This window comes from Centroberyx affinis, unplaced genomic scaffold, assembly GCF_046629955.1.
Source record: "Centroberyx affinis isolate AG114_WGS23_722 - 3 ecotype Tasmania unplaced genomic scaffold, CSIRO-AGI_Caff_v1 ptg001012l_1, whole genome shotgun sequence".
Lineage (NCBI taxonomy): Eukaryota > Metazoa > Chordata > Actinopteri > Beryciformes > Berycidae > Centroberyx > Centroberyx affinis.
The window spans coordinates 142734-164078 of NW_027279574.1; the positions used below are offsets into that span (position 1 = coordinate 142734).

Consider the following 21345-nt stretch of genomic DNA (forward strand, 5'->3'; position numbering starts at 1 on the left):
AGGCGGAAGGATATGTTGTAAATATCGCGGCTGACGGTGCTGGGGAAGTTGCGGTTGTATTTTTGAGAGACGGTTTCTGATTGGACAGCGAAGACCTGCAATATTCTGCACACTGTACAGAGGCCGCTGATTGGCCAGGCCGGATCTGCAATGCGCCAAACCACGGCGCGATGTTAGCGAGTGGACGGATACATCGCCACTAGATTTATGTGATCATCTTAAAGTTGTGAGTAATGTACTGACCGGCAGGCTCTACCGGGTGATTGACAGGCGGGTTGCCAAAATACAGTCAGCGTCCTGCCGCATGCTAGACTTACAATACGAACAAAACTTTATTCACGGCAGAGAGAGACAGAGAAACAACAATCCAGAGAAGTAACTCGTCTCCGTTACTGTTGTGAATGTGAAAATGTAATCTTAAATTAGAGGTGAGGCTTTAAACAAGAAAATGTGTTATAACCGAGATTTTACCTTAATTTTACAATAAAATCTCATCTATTCTATGGGTGAAGATTGGTTTGCACTGTCTCTGCTCTTGGATTTCTCTGAACCAAAGTTATTCTCAACTCAAGCAGATGCACAGCAGTCTTCATCATCATCATCATGGAGTCAAAACGTACCAGTCTCCTATTCCAGTGGTCCAGAAACTCCCAAATGCCCATTAGAGAATACCAGATTGTATTCTGATGATGAAAAAAATAGTTGAATTGGATTTACTTTAGTTTCAGATGAAGCAGTACTTTTCCAAATGCCTGATATTTGAGGGTCCTCTCCCAACTGTTTGCATTCTCAGAAAGTTATATCCTGATTTATCCCTTTACCTTTTGTTTGTCACTTATCACAGTATTAGCATTTTTTGATCTGTTTCCTTTGATGTCAATGTTGCTTGCTCTTCATATAGCCTAATAAAGATAAACGTCATAAAATTCTATAATATGACATTTAATCTGTTTAAAGCTCTTCAACCTGACACAGTGTAAAATCTATAAAAACAAAGCTACAAAACACCCAGATGAAAATCAAATTTTTATTGACAATGTCAAATACTAAAACAGCACTAGTGGTTTAGTGTGAAAATAAAGCGTTTTCAGTAGAGAAGCTGGCTCCTTGCCTGGATTCAGACAAGCTCACTGCAACTTCACTGTTCAATACTGCAGCTGTGTGTGTGTGTGTGTGTGTAAGCATCTGAGTTTATGCGTCTTTGTGTGTGTGTGTGTGTGTGTCCTGTCCTTGCCATCCAGTGTGTCAGACGGTAGGCGGGCATGCTACCAATAAAGCGGACACAAGAGTTAGCTCTTGAGTGAGATGAGGATGAGAGTGTATGTGTGTGTGTGTGTGTGTGTGTGTGTGTGTTCAGTCCTCCAGCAGTATATCCAGCTCTTCTAAAGGCAGTCTGAGCCGTAGTTCCTTCTCTGTCATCAGATCTACAAACTCCTGCAAATGCTCAGGGAACAGCTGCACTGCGTCCATGTACAGACCCTGGTCTCACACACACACACACGAATGCAGATGTAGGCATACGCACAGGTATGAATGCAAATACACATTCATCCATGCATTCAGACACACCCGCACAGCCAGACACAGAGAGAGAGGGAGAGAGAGAGAGAATTAATTTACTGCAGAATTAAAAAATGCAGCGGAAGGGGATAAACGGTTATAATCTGATAGGAAAGCTCTCAGTGAAAGCTGTGCGTCTCACCTTGGCCCAGGGAATATTCTGTAAAGCCTTGTAGAAGATCCCTCTGGCCTTATCCACGTTCCCTCCTGACACCTACAAACACACACACACACACACATATAAAACCTCACTGACAGCCAGTATTTGTGCACCCAAATGTGGATATTTTACAAAGTGGGTCTATCTAGGCTGAGCTTATTGTGTGTGTGAGAGCGTTCTTGTACTTCTATCAAGCCAAATGGTCCACTTTGCTTGACTGAACAGAGGGTGAACGATTCTGAGTCTGTCTCTTACAATTCAGCGGGTCAGCTGGGCTTTTAACATTGTTGAAATCTAATTAAATTATGACCGGAAAGGTTATTGTACAGAAGTAGGATTTGACAGTCTGATGCAAAATGAAAGTCTTAGTCCATTGTAAGTGGGACATTGACAGAGATGATTAGACCTGTCATCACTTGCTAATTAGCGTCATAGGGAAGGTACTGTGGTATTCAATGCTTTCAAACCCAACTTGCCAAAATTAACCCCCATTTAGCCAAAATTAATTTTAGCTTACAACTTCTGAATTTTTAGTGCAAATAATGTATGTGTAATGTATGTGTAACCTGTCTAGTTTGTTTGCAAATCCTGCTGTTTCTCTTCTCACATCCTCTTCTTCTACCCTGCTCTACTATTTCATTTGTTGTGTATTTTTATCTGTTTTATAGTGACTGTAAAGCACTTTGAGCTGCAATGTTTTTGTCTGAAAGTTTGTGGAGACAAGCAGAGTCTGTGAAAAAAGTGAAGGCTGCTGAGCAGGGATTTGTCTAACTTGATGTCAGTCAAGCTTGTAACCAAGGCAGTATTGGATGACTGTTCAACAGGAGTATGAATGTTCCCCAATTTGTCATTTTTCCCTCATATTCATCATGTGATCAACTGAAAGGCAAACAGCGATCAACTGGTCAAGGGTAGGAAATGAAGCGTGTCCTCACAAGTGTAGTAAAACTGTGTGTGTGTGTGTGTGTGTGTGTGTGTGTGTGTTTCCTTTCTCACCAGGAAGTGCATGTACATCCTCCAAAGTAACGGACAGTGAGCACCCATCTCTGTTGCTATGGCGCTTTCAAACAGGCTCCGGATACGGTTGCTAAGGCCATTCTCCGGCAGGATGGGCAGGGCAGCGTCATGGCAACCAGACCTACAGAGACCCAACAGGAAGGAGCCACATTCTAGTAATAATGACAAACTCAGAACTTAACTGTGAATTTGGTCTGATTATTTTTATCCAGCACAGTTCCTCTGCTATTTTACAATTTTTAATACATCATAGGAATTTTGATACAGATTGATATTTGTGTTGGTATTCAATTAACTTTTCACTATTCATTTCAAATAAAACCAAAACCAAAAAGAATAGCTTTCCTTTAAGTCATTTTGTGATCATAATTCTTAAAATCACATTGGCGGGACACAACTACTTTCTGGATTTTTGGTTTGTGGTTGACATTGCAATGTTTGGTTTTGCTGTAAAACATGAACTCAAATGCATCATCACTAAGTAGATGTGTGTTAAGTGTGAAAAAGCTGATCAGGAGCAGCCAAAGTCTACAGATCACAGCATGACAACTTTAAATGAGTTTGAACATGTGAAAATGTCCAAGTCGTTGCTGATCCGACATGCATGCAGCATAATCCTGTATCTGCCCATCATCCTTTCTGCTCCTACCTCTGAGCAGCGTCCACCAGCTGCTTCCTCTGTTGCTCGGCAACAATGGCAAAGAGGCGTGGCACCACGCTGCTGTCGCCCCTGGTTACGGAGTGAAAAAAGCGGCGTGCCCGGCCAGCGCTGTGGTACCGCTTCTCCACCTGAGAAACAGGTCGCATGAAGGACGTCACGGCAAAATAAACAGGTACAACAAGTACAGGTTCTGTACGGTATGGATGGAAAGTGCAGGGAGGTTTTCTCAATTGCTGTAAAACATGAAGTTTGATAGCATCTGATCTACAGGAGTGAATCTTGACAGACTGACAGACCGGATTTTAACTCTCAGTGGTAAAAATAAAAGTGAACTGAATTCTGGTAAATGACCTGAGTCTTACCTGTATGTAAATGCTCCAGAGGGGGGCGCTGTTGGACCAGACGGAGAGGGAAGAGGTCAGCGTCTGTCTCAGCGTCGCCAGGGGAAACACACTGACGTTGGTATGATATCTCACCAACGCCGTGTGCTGCACTGCTAATGCCTCGCACTCGCAAGCTAACCCGTTAGCATAGAGCCTGCTAGCATGGCCGGAGTCAGTTGTGGTGCCGTTTGCGTCGACGCTAGTGAGGTTTGCTTTCTCGCTAACGTTTGGCTGCTTAGCGCGGTCGAGCGTTAGCGCGCGGTGGAGCCCCTCCAGCCTGTCTTTAGCCTGGCTGTAGACCACGTTAGCGGCGTGGACGCCCATGGTGAGGTACTGGAACAGAGCGTAGCAGCCCACCTGCCCCCTCAGCCTCAGCCGCTCTCCTACCAAGTCTTCTTGATCTGATGGTGAAGTGAGGTGATGAGCAATGAGATGAAATAATACTCTAATAATACATTCAACAGGGTCCTGCTGCATTACAAACAGTGTAAATTGGAATTTAAAAAATGGCACGACAAAAATACAATTTCATAACTGCAGTACTGCCATTTTCTAGCTTGACATGTCAGACTTGTAGAAGCAGACGCAACCTTACAGCAACAGTTGTCCAACAGTGTTAGGGAAGTCTTTACGGTGTTACTTCGAGCATTTTTAAACATCAATATATCATGATCAGATTAATTATGATATCTTGGTATAATTACCATAAAGAAACAAGACCAGGGCTGAGACAATGTTGCTACTGCCCCATTTTACCATCTGCTATTATCAGAAACTCTGAACGCTTTAGCTCTGTTTGTGCTGGAAGAACAGCGCCCTCTTCCTGTTTTGTGCTGTCAAGCAATATTCCTTTGTGCCATAAAGCAAAGAAGCAGTTTTCCCACAAAATCGGACGTGGTGTCACACAATGTAAAATGCAGAGTAGAGGCTGGTAAAGGTTGCCAAACTTCTGTCGAACGGTCTTGTTTGTTTATGGTAATCATACGAATGTCTAAAAATTATTGTGCTAATGATTTATTAATGTTAAAATGCTACAGTTAGTACTTTTGTTCACATCCAGACAGAAGTTGCAGATAAAATTTACCTTTTCTGTTGGCCTGAGAGTTGTGGAGGTCTTGGTCCAGGGCAGACAGGCTGGCTGTCACAGCCTGTTCATACGACCTCCTGGCTTTTAGGATGGAGACTGAGGAGAGGGACTGGGAGGAGGATGAAGAGGAGGATGAGGAGGCTCCTTCTGCTAGCCTGGTTAGCACACACACCGCAGGGGAGGCGGTCGCTTCGGCCTGTCCTCCGCTGCCTCCCTCCCTCCCTCCGTCCTCCACCTCTAGCTGGGCCCACAGCAGACAGAGCTCGCAGAGGGTGGGGCTACTCAGCCCTTTGGCTCCTCCCATCCCCGTCGCCGTGGAGAACACCTTGCGAGCGTCGTCGACGTTCCCCAGCAGCCACTCCAGATGGCCGTACTCCCGCCACAGCTCTAGCGACGAGCGGTTGTCGGGCTCTTTGAGCAGCCGCTTGGCCACCCGCTTGCTGCTCTTGCCCTGAGAGCGGAGGCGCTTCTTGCTGCCGCCGTGCAAGCAGCGCAGGACCTGACACACACACACACACAAACGCAGACACATTCACCGGTGGTGACGAGAAAAGACCATTTTATCATTCAAACTGACCCGAAACCAAGCTGACCCCACTGCTTTTTCTCCGACTCTTAACATACTTGCTTCATCCCAGTTGTGAAAACCTTTAACTTAAACCAGACTTGAGTATGTCAAGAATCGGTCCAAGTGGGAACTCTGAATGTTTTCTACCATTCTGTCCTCTTTTCCCATCCCAAGCTTCTTGTAATCTCTCCCAGCCTGAAACTGCAAGACAGCTGGACAGACAGACAGACAGACAGACAGACAGACAGACAGACAGGCTCCTACCTTGAGTTTCTCGTACTGCATCCAGCTGAGTGACAGGACGGCTCGGTGGCGGGCGGGCAGGAGCGGCTGGACCATACTGAGCACGTTGGTGACAAACCCCTCCCCCTGCTTCCCCAGCCCCGCCCACTTCCTGGCTCCCTGGAGAGTGGTCATGTGACCCACCGAGTTGACCCCGGGGTCAGGTAGGCCGTGGGAGGTCAAGGGCCGCTGGAGGTCATTACCTGGGAAACGACACGAGTGAGAACGGTGACTTCCTTCGCCCTGATTACATGCTTCAAGTTGATTATACTGAAGGCAGTTGCTTAATATTGGTTGCATTATGGTGATTATTTACAAAGATTTCATGTTTATTTCTATTTTATTTTGGGTAGTATGGTAAGTATGGTATGGTGGTGAACAATCAATGTTTGATTATGCCAACTTCAGTAATGGAAGGGGTGAACAGAGAAAAGGAGAGGATGTGAATGTCTCATTATTATTATTATTATGATTATTATTGTTATTATTAGATGCAGAAAGACAAATTCCACTGACTTTTGAGTAAATTTGCGATAAATTCTTATTTCTTATTACTCTGATGAATCATGTTTACCCTGAGTGAGCAGGGAAAGGTCCTCCAGCAGCAGGCCGGGCTGACAGGGGGCAGCAGAGAGCAAGGAGTCCACAGGCAGACCCAGGAATGACAAGAAGTGGAGGAGAAGACGGAGACGGAGGTCTGGCGTTGACAGACAAATTAGAGATGGACCGATGTCATCAAACAACACCTAGAGAAGGAAGGAGAGACAGAGAGAAAAAGAGAGAGAGACATTAAACAAAGCGGTTAAACAAAGTTGTCACAAAGAAAGGAGGGAAGTTATTCATTCTATCGGGTTGTGCATTGAGCTCCAAACTAATTTGGACAAAGACACGTTGGATTACTGTCTTCTTCTCTCTCCCTCCCTCCATCTGTCGCTCCACCCACCCAGTACCTGTCTGTCTGGGTCGTCACAGTCCTCCTCTGACTGGCCCTTGACCTTGTCGGGCCTCCAGGGCAGCCACTGAGCTGCTTCGCGGGACGACTCCACATGCAGCCAGATTGTCCATCTGGGCTGGCTCCGATCCTTCACCTCCTCCCCCTCGTCTTCCTCCTCGTCTTCCTCCTCTGAAGACACATACAAAACACACACTCAGCTCAGTTTCCCGATGGAGTGCCGTGGGAGGATTTTACTGAACAGTCTAAAACCTGCAGTGAAACCTGCCTCACCCTGCCTTAAGGAGCTGCTAACACACCTAGAAGAATTTCATTAGTCTGGTTTTCAATGGAGAGTTTTAGTGTCCCATGATGGTCTAAGTGCTGTTTCAGAGGCTTTTCCACCCTGACAAGACAGTTCTACAGGACACATGGTATACTTTGTTAGTTTTTTTCAAAAAAAGTTAACTTTTTGAGATACCAGGTCTTTATCCAACAGAAGCGGTAAGAGAGGATTTAACGGGTTCAGTGAGACTATGTGTGTGTGTGTGTTACCTGCACTAGGCTGTAGCCACCCTCCTCTCTCCTGTTGGAGCATCCAGGCTTTCCAACCTCTGGCCCCCACCTCGCCAACCCTCGCCTCCCCGCTGTCCCAGAACGGCTCAAAGAACTCCACCTGCAGGCACACACACATACAATTAAGGTTAGGTTTAGGTTGTAATGATGTAGTGGTGATTAAGGGTTAAGATTAGAGCTTAGGGAATGAATGTGGTCAGTGAAGGTCCTCACAAGTATAGTAATGCAAACGTGTGTGTGTGTGTGTGTACCTGCTGCTTGGTGGACAGTCCTTGTACACTGTCAGGTTTATAGAATGTGAAGTCGATCAGAGCCTGAAACAGAGACACCGCCTTCTCTGACTGACCACACTGACGCAGGAAGTGACACTGCTGGTTGAAGATATCTGGACAGAAAGAGAAGAAGAACAGGCAATCAGAAAACCAAAATATTCAGTGCACAGCATGACATCGCTGGATAAATCAAGGTTAGAGAAATCTGTTACCCAGCATGTCCTCCTCAGTCCCTGGCAGGGCAGGATGAGACACCATTCCGCCGTCGCGCACTGCACTGAGCGTGCTCAGACACTTCCCGTAGGCCGAGTTGACCTTCGACACAGTGAAGGTGCTGAAGTAGCTCTGGGTGAACAGCAGGTACTCCCTCCACAAGGGGGCGCTGTTTGGGTGGAGGAACACCTGAGACGAAACAGATCAAACAACAAGAGTTAGCCGCTTTGGAACATGGCCCTCTCAAGTGTTGTCATTTCGGGGCTTTCGGAGTCTATCTGGATCCATGTTTTTTTCCACCTATGGTGACGTGCGTTATCCTCATGTCACAAAGCCACGAAATGAAAAATCCATCAGAATCCACCTCAACAAATAAAGAAATGCATAACAGAGGAACCCTTGAAAGCAAAAACAGTCAATATTAGCATTGGACATGATATATTCAAATGGTGATTCAAAAATGAGAAAAAGAAATATGAATGATATGATAGACATGACAAATGTTGGTCTTGGAAATTTCAGTCTATATCATGAAATAGTCATAAAAGTGTAAGTAATGGAATGGGAAAAAAAACATGTCTAGGAATCCCATTCATAAATATCTGTGTAAAGTGTGGAATTCATACATATTCATTAATCACTTCATATACACTGAATTGAATACAAACAACAAACTTTCCCAATTCTCACAACAGTCATGCTCATTAATGACTGGTGGATTCTGTCCAATACAATAGCTACTTGTGTGTCCATGTGACATTTGTTTACAAGCCCTGGTTCACTTGCAATTGGGCAATGTGAACCTAAATGAGCCAAATACAGAAATGCAACAAAGTAAACTGTTTCACTCTGGTTCTGACCAATGAAAACAAACTGTAGGTGTGATCCCACCCTGAGTGTGCAGCACTGCACTTTGTGAAACACACCAACAGGCAAAAACAAAAACTCTCTCGACTGACCAGTTTCTTCCATTCTTTAGCCAGGGCCGAGGGTTCCCAGAGCTCCTGGCAGATCCTGAGTCTCTCCAGCAGCAGGGCGATGCAGCCGGGGTTGGCGGCCACGGCGCGCTCCGCGATGCTCAGCTTCTTCTCCAGCACCGCCCGGTAGGAGGACTTCCGACGCTCGAGCCAATCGCCCTGCTGCTCCTCCTCGCCTCCAAATGCTGCCGCACTCTGCTCATCCTGGGGATTTGAAATGAATTTATCATTCCCTACACTTGACTACAGGTATTTCCTTGTAGGCAATGTACGTCAGGAAGGCAGAGACATCAAGGTCCATCGTTAAACCCCAATTTTCAAAGTAGTATTCAGCACCTGAAAGCTGCGGTGAATGGTATTTTCAAGGAGGAAGCTCGTATCTATTATTTCCCTCATATGACATGAATGCAGCATAACTATGCCGCTCGATAAAATTGTGCTACAGTTGTCAGGAAAATGGAAAATGTGTCTCTTTCAACAGGTGTACTGAAAACTTTTGACATGCAGGGTGAAGGGTCAAAATATAAATCTTTTGGACGGTGATTATTCAAATAATTAAAACAGACAACAGCATATGAATTCATAGCTTACTGCTACCAGAGTAAAGAAGAGTCAAGTAAATTAAAGCAGAGGTGAACATAGTAGAAAAAACATCTAGAATCTCCCGACCTGGTATCGTATGAACTCGATCCAAAGCTGAGGGTCTTCTGGCTGTTCTCTGAGCCGCCTGTTGAACTCTTCGGTCCTCCCGGCCAGAAGGGCGGCGCTCTGCCCCGTCTGCGTCTCCTGCTTCTGGCCGTCCGTCCGCTCCTGCTGTCCCTTCCCCTGCAGCCAGAGGGCGGTGGAGGCGTCGTACACGCCGAGGGGGTTCACCCACGACGTCTGCACTTTCTCACCTGGGTCGACGCGTAGAAGGTTCCAAGTTAGGCGAGAGGATTAAAAGGGGATAAGATGAAGTTATGTACCAGAGACGTTATGGACCAACTGGTGGTGAAGTGTGTGTGTTTCTACGACTTATGTGATGTACTGTATCCCCAGCTTTAGACAAAAAAAGTTGGTCTCTTACCTTTCTCGCCCCTGCCCTCCCCCTGCTCACCACCCAGAGGGAGGAAGGAGGTGGGGCTGGTGATGTCAGCGCACTCTGGAATCCTGGGTAATGACGGCACGGGGGGCTCAGACCGCAGCAGGTGGCGACTGGCCGAAGAGAAGTATCGGTCCGCTCCTCTCTTCTTGTCCCCGCCTTTCTTCTTCTTGTTTGGCTCGGACTCCTCCCAGCTGATTTCCTGGTTGCGAGGGTCCAGGCCCAAGGCTGAGCTGCCTTTCCTCCTGTATCTGGAACACACACACACACACACACACACACAAGCATGGGGAGGAGTCACTATATAAGAAAAGAGGTTGAAAGACAAACTGCTTGCATGTGTGAGTTACTTCCCTAGAGAGAGAGACAGAGAGAGAGAGAGAGACTGTGTGTGTGTGTGTGTGTGTGTGTGTGTGTGTGTGTGTTACCTGGCTATGTCTCCTCTGTACAGGGACTTGTATGTCCAGTTGGCTGGGTCTGGTTTTTGGTCCACACAGAATGGCTGCTCTGTGGTGGACTGGACGTCATCCAACCAGGAGAAACGACTGGCTAACGGAGCCGGGGTACTAAAGGCATGGCCACACACACACACACACACACACACACACACAACCAATCAGACATACAGAGCACAATTAAGCCAGTGCTACAGTGTGTGAGAGTAGGCGTCAAAATGTGCCTGATGTAAACATGGTGTGTGTGTGTGTGTGTGTGTGTGTGTGTGTGTGTGTGTGTGTACCTATCCGCCTCCTGCTCCCTTCTGAGGTCACTGGGGTAGACTGTTTCAGAGTCCGAACCACTGCTGTCCGAAGACCTCCCACTCCTCTTCTCGTGCTTCTTCTTCTTCTTCTTCCTCTTCTTCTCTTTCTTTTTTCTCTTCTTTTTGGATGGCACATCACCCTCTTCCTCACCCTCCTCCTCCTTAGAGCTCGCCTCCCTGCCTCGACTGAGGATTAGAGGGTTGAGTCGATGTTTAGAAGAGTCACAGATTCAACAAGCGGACATGGGACCAGCACAGAAAACGCAGCAGTTACCGAAGGCGGTGTTGAGAAATGCAACGCTTTGTACCTTGATTCCTTTTCGTTGTGCCTCTCGCTGGTCTTCTCTAAAGCCCGGTGGTGAAGAGAGAGGGCATCATCAGACCGAAAACTTTTATTGGTCAGCCAGTCTAATTCTGACAGCAGAGGGTGCAAAAAGAGTGTGTGTTAATCAATAATCACCAAGAGGGTTTAGGGTGCATGTTATACATGATCACTGAATAACTGCCTGATACAATATAGCAGGGATAACTAAGAGTATACTAGACCACTAGTTACCCTACTAACCTCCATACTTTGTTTTCTCTGGTATGGAGGGAACTTGCCAAACTCCATTCAAAAAACACCTGGCACTTCAATATGGCCTTGCTTAGTGGCAAACATACACATCTCATAGAATGACATAAGACCTTTTATGAATCGTTAGGATCTTCAGGTAACTTCGGCATACAAGTGATTGACCAAGCAGCACTAAATCTCAATAAAATCTTAACCTTTACAATTAGTTCACACTGCTTGCTCCCGCCCTCCACGGTCCATTGTGGCAGAAGAAGACTATGGGAATAACAGGCAAATCAGTAGCAAAGATTGAAATTTCATTGAACCAAGTGTTGCTTGGTATGTTGGACGTATGTCGACTGATCAGACAAATTTATCCTACAAACTGGTCTTATTTTATTCTATCAGGTATGCGCCTTTGCCGATAAACAAGGCAACATTACATTACATTTCTCTATATACAAGAGAGAATGGAACTATCAGGGCTACTTCAATGCCTGCTTTGCCTTGCCGTAGCAGTCATAGTAGTAGTAGTAGTAGTAGTAGTAACCTATAATATTCAACAAAAAGTAATGGATTTTATCACTGTGCTACTACAGACGCTGGGGCTAATTACGCCGATAGGATATTGGCATCATATATGAGCAGATAACAGGCCAAAGGTGGATATCCTGGCTTTCTGAAGGCATGACACTGAATTAAAACTCACTAAGAGATAAGCAACATGTCTTTCGTTCAACTTCAACGACGGGCTGCCGTTAGGTTAGCCGAGGCTAGCTAGCTAGAGTTTTGGCAAGGTTTGTCGGTTTTCAGTAACAATATTCAAGAAATGAGACTGAAAGCAACAGAAAGCGGATAATAAAACGCATGTCATATGAAAAAATGATCACCTTTAGACGAATCATCGACTTTGTTACTTGTTACTCCCGCAAAAGCTGGAAACAGAGCCATATTGATATGTAACATGTAAACAGTCGCAGGAATATGACGTCACTGACAGTTACTCTGGGCGTGCACACGTGTTTCTAACTGAATTGGATAATCTTATGATTTAAAAAGAACAAGAAAAAAAAGAAAACGATTGATTGAAAACAAAAAAGTAGACTTGGTTGTTTTAATTTAATTTAATACTATTTTAGTGTATGTAATTTGATTGTATATTATATTCATTTATTTTCATGTTTATTTACTCAATTTCTTCATTTGATATATATATATGGACCGTTTATGTATATTTATACTGTATATGATATATATGAATCTTTTTTTGTTATATCACAGGTAATAGTATTTTTTTTATTACTTTTTGGAATTGTAGGCCTAAATTTGTTGTACTGTAATAGGCTATGATGCTGTTAACATTCATAAGCTAAATAAAGTTTAAAAAAAAAAAAAAAGAAAGAAAAAAGGCTGCATTCACGTCCCAAGCGTAACATGGTAGATAGGCCTACGTGCTTCGTTGAAAATATCATTCATCTCGGCTTTCAGGAGGGAAATACTACTTGGGTTTGGCGATGGATCCTGATTCCTCAGATTTCCTGAATTCTGACATCACCAACAATCAAATATCAGCAGTCAAATGTAGGAAATGACATATAGCCTACCTTTCAAATAAAACCAATAAAATGAGTCATTTTCATTTACGTCGTGTTGTGATCGCAAAGGCCACAGCAGGACGTCACTGCCTGCTGGATGTGTTCAATTGGAATTGAATAACAAGTAGGCAGATAAAGTTGTATATAAAATGTGTTTTTTTATTGACTGACCCTGCGACCTGCTGCTTACGGGACGGCCTGTGAGTCCTAAAAACAGAGGCAGGTCAGGGGATCTGTCTGGCGTTCCGAGGTGACGATGTGGATCCTGTGGTCGGACAGGATCTGGAGCTGCCTGACCAGGTGCGACAGGCGGCTGCTCTCCTGACCTTCGGGCTCGGGGTGACAGCGGGCCTCCAGGATCTCCAGTCGCTGCAGATGCCGCAGCTGGTGGAGCATCAGAAAGTCGCTGTCCATGGATCTATGATACCTGGCGTTGGAGTAAAGGCGGAAACAAGCTGCTGATTACTCACAGAGTAATAAATCAGATGATTTCCAGCCAGTATTCTATAAAGTATAATATTTTCCCTTGGTCTGAGTGAAACACATGTGAGGATGCTGGATTTTAGGTATTGGATATCGGATTACAACAAGGCATCTGTGTTAGAAGGTTTCCGTGGTGCTATCAAGACCCGTGTGTAACATGTCAGAAAACAAAGCAAAGCCTTTTTTTCTGGATTTTTGTGGGAATTTTAGATGTACATTAGTATATGGAGAATTAGCTAATAAGGTGAAAAAGTCATTTTTCATTTCATCGTGACTTTAATCTTCTGCGGGTCTCCAAAACGAATGCCCTGCTGTGGATTTGCTTCTCGACTGTAATCGCATTGCCGCTCACCTTATTTTGAGGGTCCTGAGTTGAGGTAAGAGTTGTGGGAGGCGACTGAGTCTGACAGCTTCGCGTGGGTCCAAGTGAAGGTGGAGGAGGCCCGGGAGCCGAACGGCTAAAGCCCCGAGGTCCACGTCTTCCAGGCGCATGGACACCAGAGTCAAATCAGTTACTGTGGCCGGAATGCAATCTGCATAGAAATCTAGAGGAGGGCCACCTGGAGAGAGAAACAATAAAACACTCTTAGACCACACTGATGCTTCTATTATAACAAATAGCCTACCGCCTTCCTTTCCCGCACTACAACTGCTGTCAATGTGCCTCTGAGCAAGACAATGAACCCCAAACTCTGTATTTTTTTGGCTGATTTATCTTTAAATTTGGCCTTTACTATGCCAAAAAAAAATAATTCAGTGTTTCCCCCGGAATGTTATTCTCATCCGGGTGTTTAGACCACCATGGGACACTAAAACTCAGCCTTTAAATAGAGAATTAATTTTCAAAACATATTATTGAACAATTCAATGAACAAATAAAACCTGCAAAGAAAGCTAAACTTCCACATGGGGTTTTACAGACTGTCTCCATCATGTCTGATCCCAGGTTAATTCAGCTTCACACAGCAGCACAGACTGGACTCACGGTATATGTGGAGGGCCGTCAGTCGGTGGGCGACATTCAGCCACGTCCTCATGTGACACCCATTGACGAGCAGGAAGGTGAGCGGCATGCAGAAGGACATCAGGGACACCACCTTCAGGCTCCGCAGCGACGACAGGCCGCGGAGCGACTTCTCCGTCACGATGGTGACGCCGCTGTCGAGAACCTCCAGACTGGACAAGGCTGGAGCCATAGAGATATAACACTTTTATATCTCTATGGCTGGAGCAATAAGATTCTTACGAGGCGCTTTTCTTTTCTTTTTTTGTCACTTGAAAACAAAGAACAGGAGGTCATGGGTGTTACAACGCCAGATCACAGTAGCCTACATTTTTCTACATAGGCCTACATCTTGATGTACAATATCACACTTTTCTCAATGGTGTATATAGGCTACATAATCCATTTTCCCCAGTACTCGATACGATACATCCTTAAAATAAATGTGAGTCTTTCCATACAGTATTTCATTTATAATACCCAGCCATTGGCACTCTGTCGGAAGATCAACCTGTAACCATTTACGAGTTATGGTTTTCCTACTACTTGCCAAAAGTAGGCTATCTTTAATAAGTATTTATCCTTGTGTAGAACAGTTTCTGGTATTTTTCCTAGGTATAGTGTAATCAATGAGTAGCCTAACTCCACTCCCATGATCTTATCGATCTCAGCTGCCACCTCTTGCCAATATGGTTGTATTTTCGGGCACGGCCAAAAAATATGGAAATGGTCAGCCACATTGCCTCCAACAAAAGCCCCGGCTCTGTGTGCCTGTTTGCAGTGCTGTTAATTTAGGAGTGATAAAGAATCGCACTATAGATTCTTCCATCCAAACTCCCTCCAGGATCTTGAGTTTGCAGCAGTTGGCTGTGTCTCACATATCTCTGTCCAGTCTTCCTCTGTTATTTGCGCGTCTGACTCTTTCTCCCATTTTTGTTTAATGTATTTTTATGAGACGCTTTTCAAGAGACACTTACACATTTTGCCCAATTTCAATCCTTTTAAATCTTGCTTTTGAATGTATTCCCATTTTTTATTTGATCTCATCCAACTATATTTTGCTATTCTTGTATTTGTGCCTTACTGTCACTTTGTAAACTCTGTCTCTACAATCAGTGCTATATTAATGAAGTGTAATATTACTACTGATAATAGCAATAGTGCTTTACAACATAAGGTAGATATGAACATAATGAAAACGCGAACGAAATAAGAGGAGTAAGAGACAAAATAGGTTAACTGAAACTAAATGACATCAATCCCATTTCATTTCTCATGTCAGCAGAAAACTAGAGTGAATGTTTGTTTTTGTTTTTGTTTTTTATAACAATAAATTCCAAAACAGGAATCAGTTTCTGGCAATGTTAGACAGTGGAAGGAGTGAAAGGTTGAAAAATCACTTCCAACATATTTATCCTCTTCAGTAAAGCCAAAGGAAAACCTAGAAACCCAGTAGTAATGGGGTTTATGGGAAGACTCACTGCTGGACGGGCAGAAGAAGTTCTCCGGGAGGAAGAAAGAATCTGAAAAGTGCAGACACACAGACAGGTCCTTCAGTTTGGACAAGCAGCCGAGCGCGGCACGGAGCTCCTCGGTGGGGACGGTGTGGGGCAGGGCGTAGTGCAGCAGGAGAGACGTCAGGTTGGTCAGCTGCGAGACGGCCTGCAGTAAATCCCCACTGGAGTGGACCTGAACATTGCAGAGACTGAGGTGGGTCAGCTGGCCCAGAGGCAGCAGAGAGGAGGGCAGCAGCGGGGTCCAAGAGCAGCGTACGGCCAGTCGTTTGAGCTTTGGAAACCGCTGTAGACAGTCCAGGCTCTCATCCAAACACTGATCCAGATCGAGCCTGGTCAGATTGGGAAGCGACCGCGCGGCCTGCTCCAGCGTCCCCTCCGTGGCCCCCTGCATTAGGACACTGCAGATGTTCCTGCGGCTGAGCACGGCCCAGTACTGCGGGCCGGTGGTGTTACTGCTGAAGAAAGAAGACGAAGCTTCCCTGGCCTGTCTCAGCACCACCGTGAAGTCTCTCCAGAGCGAAGGCTGGTCGACCAGCTCCCTGAAATGCTTGCATGATGCTCGGACGTTGTTCCTGTCCGCTGTCGGTAGAAACCCAAAAACGTGGAGCCAAACTTCAGGAGGGAGAAGTGATGATGGACTCTCCTCCAAAACAGCCATGGAGGAGAGTTGGTCGGATGTGTCCATGCTTTTTTTGTTTTAAAAATAAACTAATTTTTTGGCATAGAATGGGTTGCTAGATTACTCATATGGAATGTTGTATGTATGTATGGAACTGTGCATTCACGTGCTATCGGATATATCGGGAAAAAAACGATTTTCTTACTGTCCTGCTCCAAAGTCGGATGGGGAAACTGACCTTTGACCTTCTCAACAAGGCAAACATAACGTTTTGTTTCAGTCAGCAGTAAGAAAACGCATACCCATGCCCCTTTAGCCTCTTGCAAGTTTGTAGTTTGAGGGATCAAGGGCACATGGAAGGGAGTAAGGAGTGAGGGAGGAAGGAAGGGAGGCAGGGAATGTTGTTGGGAAGGGAATAAGGCCACATAGGATGGATCAAGAATATAAAATAGGGAAAAACAGAATATCATATAATAATATAGACAAGAGTCACAGAGGTTTCTCTATCATTACAAGTAGGGTTAGACTATATATTGGTTTGACAATATACTGAATCAGATATTGGCTTCTTGTCATAAATCGGATATCAGCCAGTCACTGTCATCCACCTCAAATATGATGGCTCCTATAACACAGTTTGTTTGATTACACATTTATTGTACAATTGATCAATACTACTCTGGCTGTAGTAGGAAGCCCTTAACCTGAACTGATTCTACTGTGACATTTAGATCAGATTCCTCACAAGTATGCATGTATGCAAATAGTAGCAGTTGTAGTAGTGTGTGTGTGCGTGTGTGTGTTACAGTTGAAAGAGTGTCACGACCTCAGCCAGCACCAGAAACTCCTGGCCTGCTGATCACTGTGTGTGATGTACCTCTCTCTGACCTGCTGATGTCCACTGTGTGTCTCTGTCTGTCTCTCTCCCTGTTCCCACATGTGCGTGTCTGTTTGTCTTTGTTAATGCACGCCTGTCTGTGTGTGTGTGTGTGTTTAGTGCCAGTATCACTAGTATTTGTAGTAGTACTAGCAGTAGTAAGGAGTGTCAAGATCTCAGCCAGCACCAACCACCTTCGGACCTGCTGACCCCACTGTGTGTCTGTGTGTGTGTGTGTGTCCGTCTGTCTTTGTTAATGCACATGTCTATCTGTGTGTGTGTGTGTGTGTGTGTGTGTGTGTGTGGAGGTCTGCCTGCCTGCACCAGTGTGTGTTTGTAAACATGAGGAGAGGAGCAGAGGAGAAACAGCTGCACTCTCTCTCCCTAATGACAGTGTGGAGACTGGTAACCTCTGAAACAAACGTTCATAACTCAAAAACTACAAATGCTATCACTTAGATATTGACATTGTGAGAAACAGAGGAAGCAGGTACACATTTTGATATGTAATATGTGTGTGTAGTGGGGAAATTGTGGGAACTACTACAGTTCAAATACTGCATGTGCAAGAAGAAAAAGCTGTTTAAAGTAGGCAAAATTATTGTAAAGCACTAGTGTCGAACAAACGTTCCTAACTCAAAAACTACAAATACTACCACTTAGATATTTACATTGTGAGAGAGAGAGAGAAGTATGTGAACAGTTTGATGTAAAATATATGTATGTGCTGTGAAAATTGTAGGAATATTGATAGTTTCAAAATGTGTCACAGACAGAGATGTTCACAGGAGAGAAATTGCTGTAAAACACAGTTTTGGACTATTCTTGAACAAACGTCATAGGAGTAGATAGGTTCAAAAAAAGCGTAAGGATTAATAATAAAGAGCGAGAAATATTATACCTGTGATTGCTGAGTCAGCAATCACACAAAAATAATAAAGATCAAGAATATTATACCTGTGATTGCTGATTCAGCAATCACACAAATAGTGATACTTATTGGACTGCCCCCATAAACAAATAAATACTCCCATGAGAAACATTAGAGTCGGTCAGCCTCTCAGGCACGGGATCTCAGGGACGGGAAATCATGAAAAAAGAAATCACATCGCTGAAGGCAAAATGAGAAAAGGTCAATTTCCTGCCCTGTGAAAACCACTGATATATGCATATATACATATAACACTAATAAATCTGTAGTAGCAGCACTCACACACATACCGTCACACACACACACTAAAAGCTTAAATTCACAGAGGACACCAACATTTTGTGAATGTGATTTTTCAAAACTACACAAACTTGGATTACATTTTCAAAGATACATTTCCATCATGCTTTCATCATATATTCTTTGCCTTCTAACCAAGGAAAGGAAGAAATCAGATGAACCGTTAATACGTGGTACAGCATTTTGTGCATTATCATAAAGCCTGACTGTCTTAGGGCCTATGAATACTTTTTATGAAATACTTTTCCTGAACAATCTTTCATCTTGAGACAACATTCATCATATTTGTAACATTAATATTCAAATAGCACCAATGGCCACGACAGTATGTTATGGTCATTGTGGCCATGTGGTATCTATCAAAGATATACAGTCCAAAACATACATTTTAGGACTGAGCTTAAAGGAATACACAAAGTTTTTGGGAGATTGGGCAATTGGTCAATTTACTCATTAAGTGATGAGAACATAGACACCAGAATCATCCATGTGTTCCTGGTAGATCATTGTCTTCGATGCTCCACACTTTAGCATACAATATGCAGAGTGATAGTAGGCCACTGGCATTATGTCAAAAGTGAGAACATTTGGTGTCCATGTTCTCATCACTTTAACTTAGTTTATTCCTTTAAACTTAGGTTACTCTTTTTTGCTGATGACTCATCTAATACTTCTCAATTGGAATATGGATTTCACACAAAAAAGATGATTATGGGACTGTTCCTTTTCCACTTTCCTCATTTGACTTCAGATTAGGGAACAAGGGCATATGGAAGGGGAAAAGACACATAAGAAGGAATATTGCCCCAAAGGAGCAAATGATGGCACTGGTAGGAGGAAATAGACATTAGAGGGAATGAAGGACTGGAATAAGACTGGAGGGGAGGACATGTAGGGAGTGGAGGTCAGTGTCAAATCCAGTACAGTTCTCCCATTCCTATTCACGATTGTAACATATTTGTAAAGGTTCCAAAATCAATCTAGGTGGTTTGTTAAAGAAGCTAAGCCTCAAGGTTTTGAATAAAGAAGATTAATTCTTGCATCGCAATATACTGGAGGTGGGTAACGAGCTAGTCTTCCGCTTTACCTCCGGAAGGAATGAACGGAGGGCACGCTGGAAAAAATTAGGGATCAAGGGCACATGGAAGGGAGTAAGGAGTGAGGGAGGAAGGAAGGGAGGCAGGGAATGTTGTTGGGAAGGGAATAAGGCCACATATGATGGATCAAGAATATAAAATAGGGAAAAACAGAATATCATATAATAATATAGACAAGAGTCACAGAGGTTTCTCTATCATTACAAGTAGGGTTAGACTATATATTGGTTTGACAATATACTGAATCAGATATTGGCTTCTTGTCATAAATCGGATATCAGCCAGTCAGTGTCGTCCACCTCAAATATGATGGCTCCTATAACACAGTTTGTTTGATTACACATTTATTGTACAATTGATCAATACTACACTGGCTGTAGTAGGAAGCCCTTAACCTGAACTGATTCTAATGTGACATTTAGATCAGATTCCTCACAAGTATGCATCGTGCATGCCACCATGCTGAAAATAAAATTCAGAGGGAACCCTTACTGAAAAGGTAATTCTTTTAGAAGACACTGACGTGGAAATGGTCAAATTTTAACACGCTGAATATCGGCACAAAATATCGGCATCTTCAATTCAAAAAATATCTGTATCAGTCTTTCAAAAACCTGTATTGGTCGAAACCTAATTACGGACCACTGATAACAATAGCTGTATTAGTAGAGCACTTCTGAAGCAAGTTAGAGAGCGCTGATGCAAAGAGGATCCACAATCACAGGCAAACAGCGCCCGATCTTTACTCCTTGAACAAATCTGAAAGTGCTGGATGGGTGTAAATTCTGATCATCTACATCAGCATAAACTGTCCTCATGAGGGGAGTTTGCTGCTTACATCAAGCTAATACTGTGGAAGTCTGTGTATGTAATGGATGGACACCTGACAAGGTTGGAGAGGACCATCGCTGGTTGAAAATAAACCCAACACACGCCTGATGTCGACAGTTGACGGGCATAAACATCAATCTGGGATGACCGGATGGGTGTTATAGCTTTTTTTTTTAAATATCACTGTTTTTATATCACTCCCTTTTACAGATCGGACAGCGTTGGATGAATGTAAACTCATTCTCTGTCTTTGTGCGGAGGGGATGGCTGCTGAGGTAACTGCTGACAACAATCCCACACAGTCTGTGTCATCCTGTCTCCACTCGGTTCCGTCTTTGAAAGCCTGGCGGACGACGTCCTTCCATCCACTCCCCATTTCAAAGACCTGACAGCACCGATCCCGCATGACTGAATGGGTGCGAGTGCCAGCTTTAAGTCACTGACTCAGGAGGAATATGCCGTTTTTCCCCGTCGCTCTTTAACAGATGTAGCCGGGCTGGATGTGGAAAACCGCAGCTCCATGTCACTGTAAGCTGTCGTCGTCGGTGGAGGCCGTGGATGTGGAGATCTGCTGCTGCTGGGCCGCTTCCTGTTCCTGGTGAACCTCTCGCACAGCCAGGATGCGTGTGAGCATGCTCTGTAAGGTGCTGCCCTCCAGTGGCTGGGAAGTATACCAGCGGGGACTGTTCGAGTCAGAAAAGGACATTTAATACAATTGCTATAATCTCAGTGGCTTCTGGTATTTTAAAAAGATTCTGTGGGAAACCCTGCTGTGAATCCTTAAGTGATATACTTAAAGAAAAAAGATTGCCTCTGACCTGTTTGTGTGGACAGTCTGTTCAGGCTGCAGGTAAAACACATCAGTTCTCTTCTTCACTGTCTCTGGGCTGGAGGAGAGCAATAGGACGAAGAAGAAGATGAGTCTATATTCAGTTTTATGATTTGTATTTAGAATAAAAGCTTGTTTGTATGTGAGACTGTAAATGTGTTCCTCTTCATCTGTAATAG

General features: G+C 44.2%; 2 protein-coding genes across 2 annotated transcripts in view; both read right to left on the reverse strand.

Annotated features, from left to right (window-relative positions):
* Positions 1 to 1060: 1060 nt before the first annotated feature.
* On the reverse strand, positions 1061 to 12050 carry nrde2 (NRDE-2, necessary for RNA interference, domain containing). The gene is made up of 19 exons (XM_071522660.1): positions 11975 to 12050; positions 10837 to 10942; positions 10508 to 10714; positions 10197 to 10334; positions 9754 to 10019; positions 9357 to 9583; positions 8670 to 8891; positions 7710 to 7899; positions 7477 to 7610; positions 7205 to 7325; positions 6669 to 6841; positions 6293 to 6464; positions 5701 to 5921; positions 4866 to 5367; positions 3761 to 4182; positions 3387 to 3526; positions 2717 to 2858; positions 1703 to 1774; positions 1061 to 1479 (listed from the first exon to the last, which is right to left on the reverse strand). The coding sequence occupies exons 1-19, from the start codon at positions 12048 to 12050 to the stop codon at positions 1354 to 1356; spliced, it is 3657 nt and encodes a 1218-aa protein (XP_071378761.1). The 3' UTR covers positions 1061 to 1353.
* An 8810-nt stretch (positions 12051 to 20860) lies between these two features.
* The window catches only part of LOC139646877 (zinc finger MYM-type protein 4-like), a 50118-nt gene continuing 49633 nt past the window's right edge, over positions 20861 to 21345 (reverse strand). Inside the window, exons 28-29 of the mRNA XM_071522655.1 lie at positions 21156 to 21224; positions 20861 to 21020 (exon numbers count right to left, since the gene is read on the reverse strand). Coding sequence (XP_071378756.1) covers positions 20861 to 21020; positions 21156 to 21224 — 229 coding nt within the window. The remainder of the gene's footprint in view (positions 21021 to 21155; positions 21225 to 21345) is intronic.

Bases quoted from the DNA above. Each gene is read 5' to 3' on its own strand.
- nrde2 (XM_071522660.1), bottom strand. From the start codon at position 12,050: ATGTTACATATCAATATGGCTCTGTTTCCAGCTTTTGCGGGAGTAACA. The intron at 10,943-11,974 runs GTGATCATTTTT...CTCTGCTGTCAG, and splicing joins AGTCGATGATTCGTCTAAAG to AATTAGACTGGCTGACCAAT. The intron at 9,584-9,753 runs GTAAGAGACCAA...GCGTCGACCCAG, and splicing joins GGAGGGCAGGGGCGAGAAAG to GTGAGAAAGTGCAGACGTCG.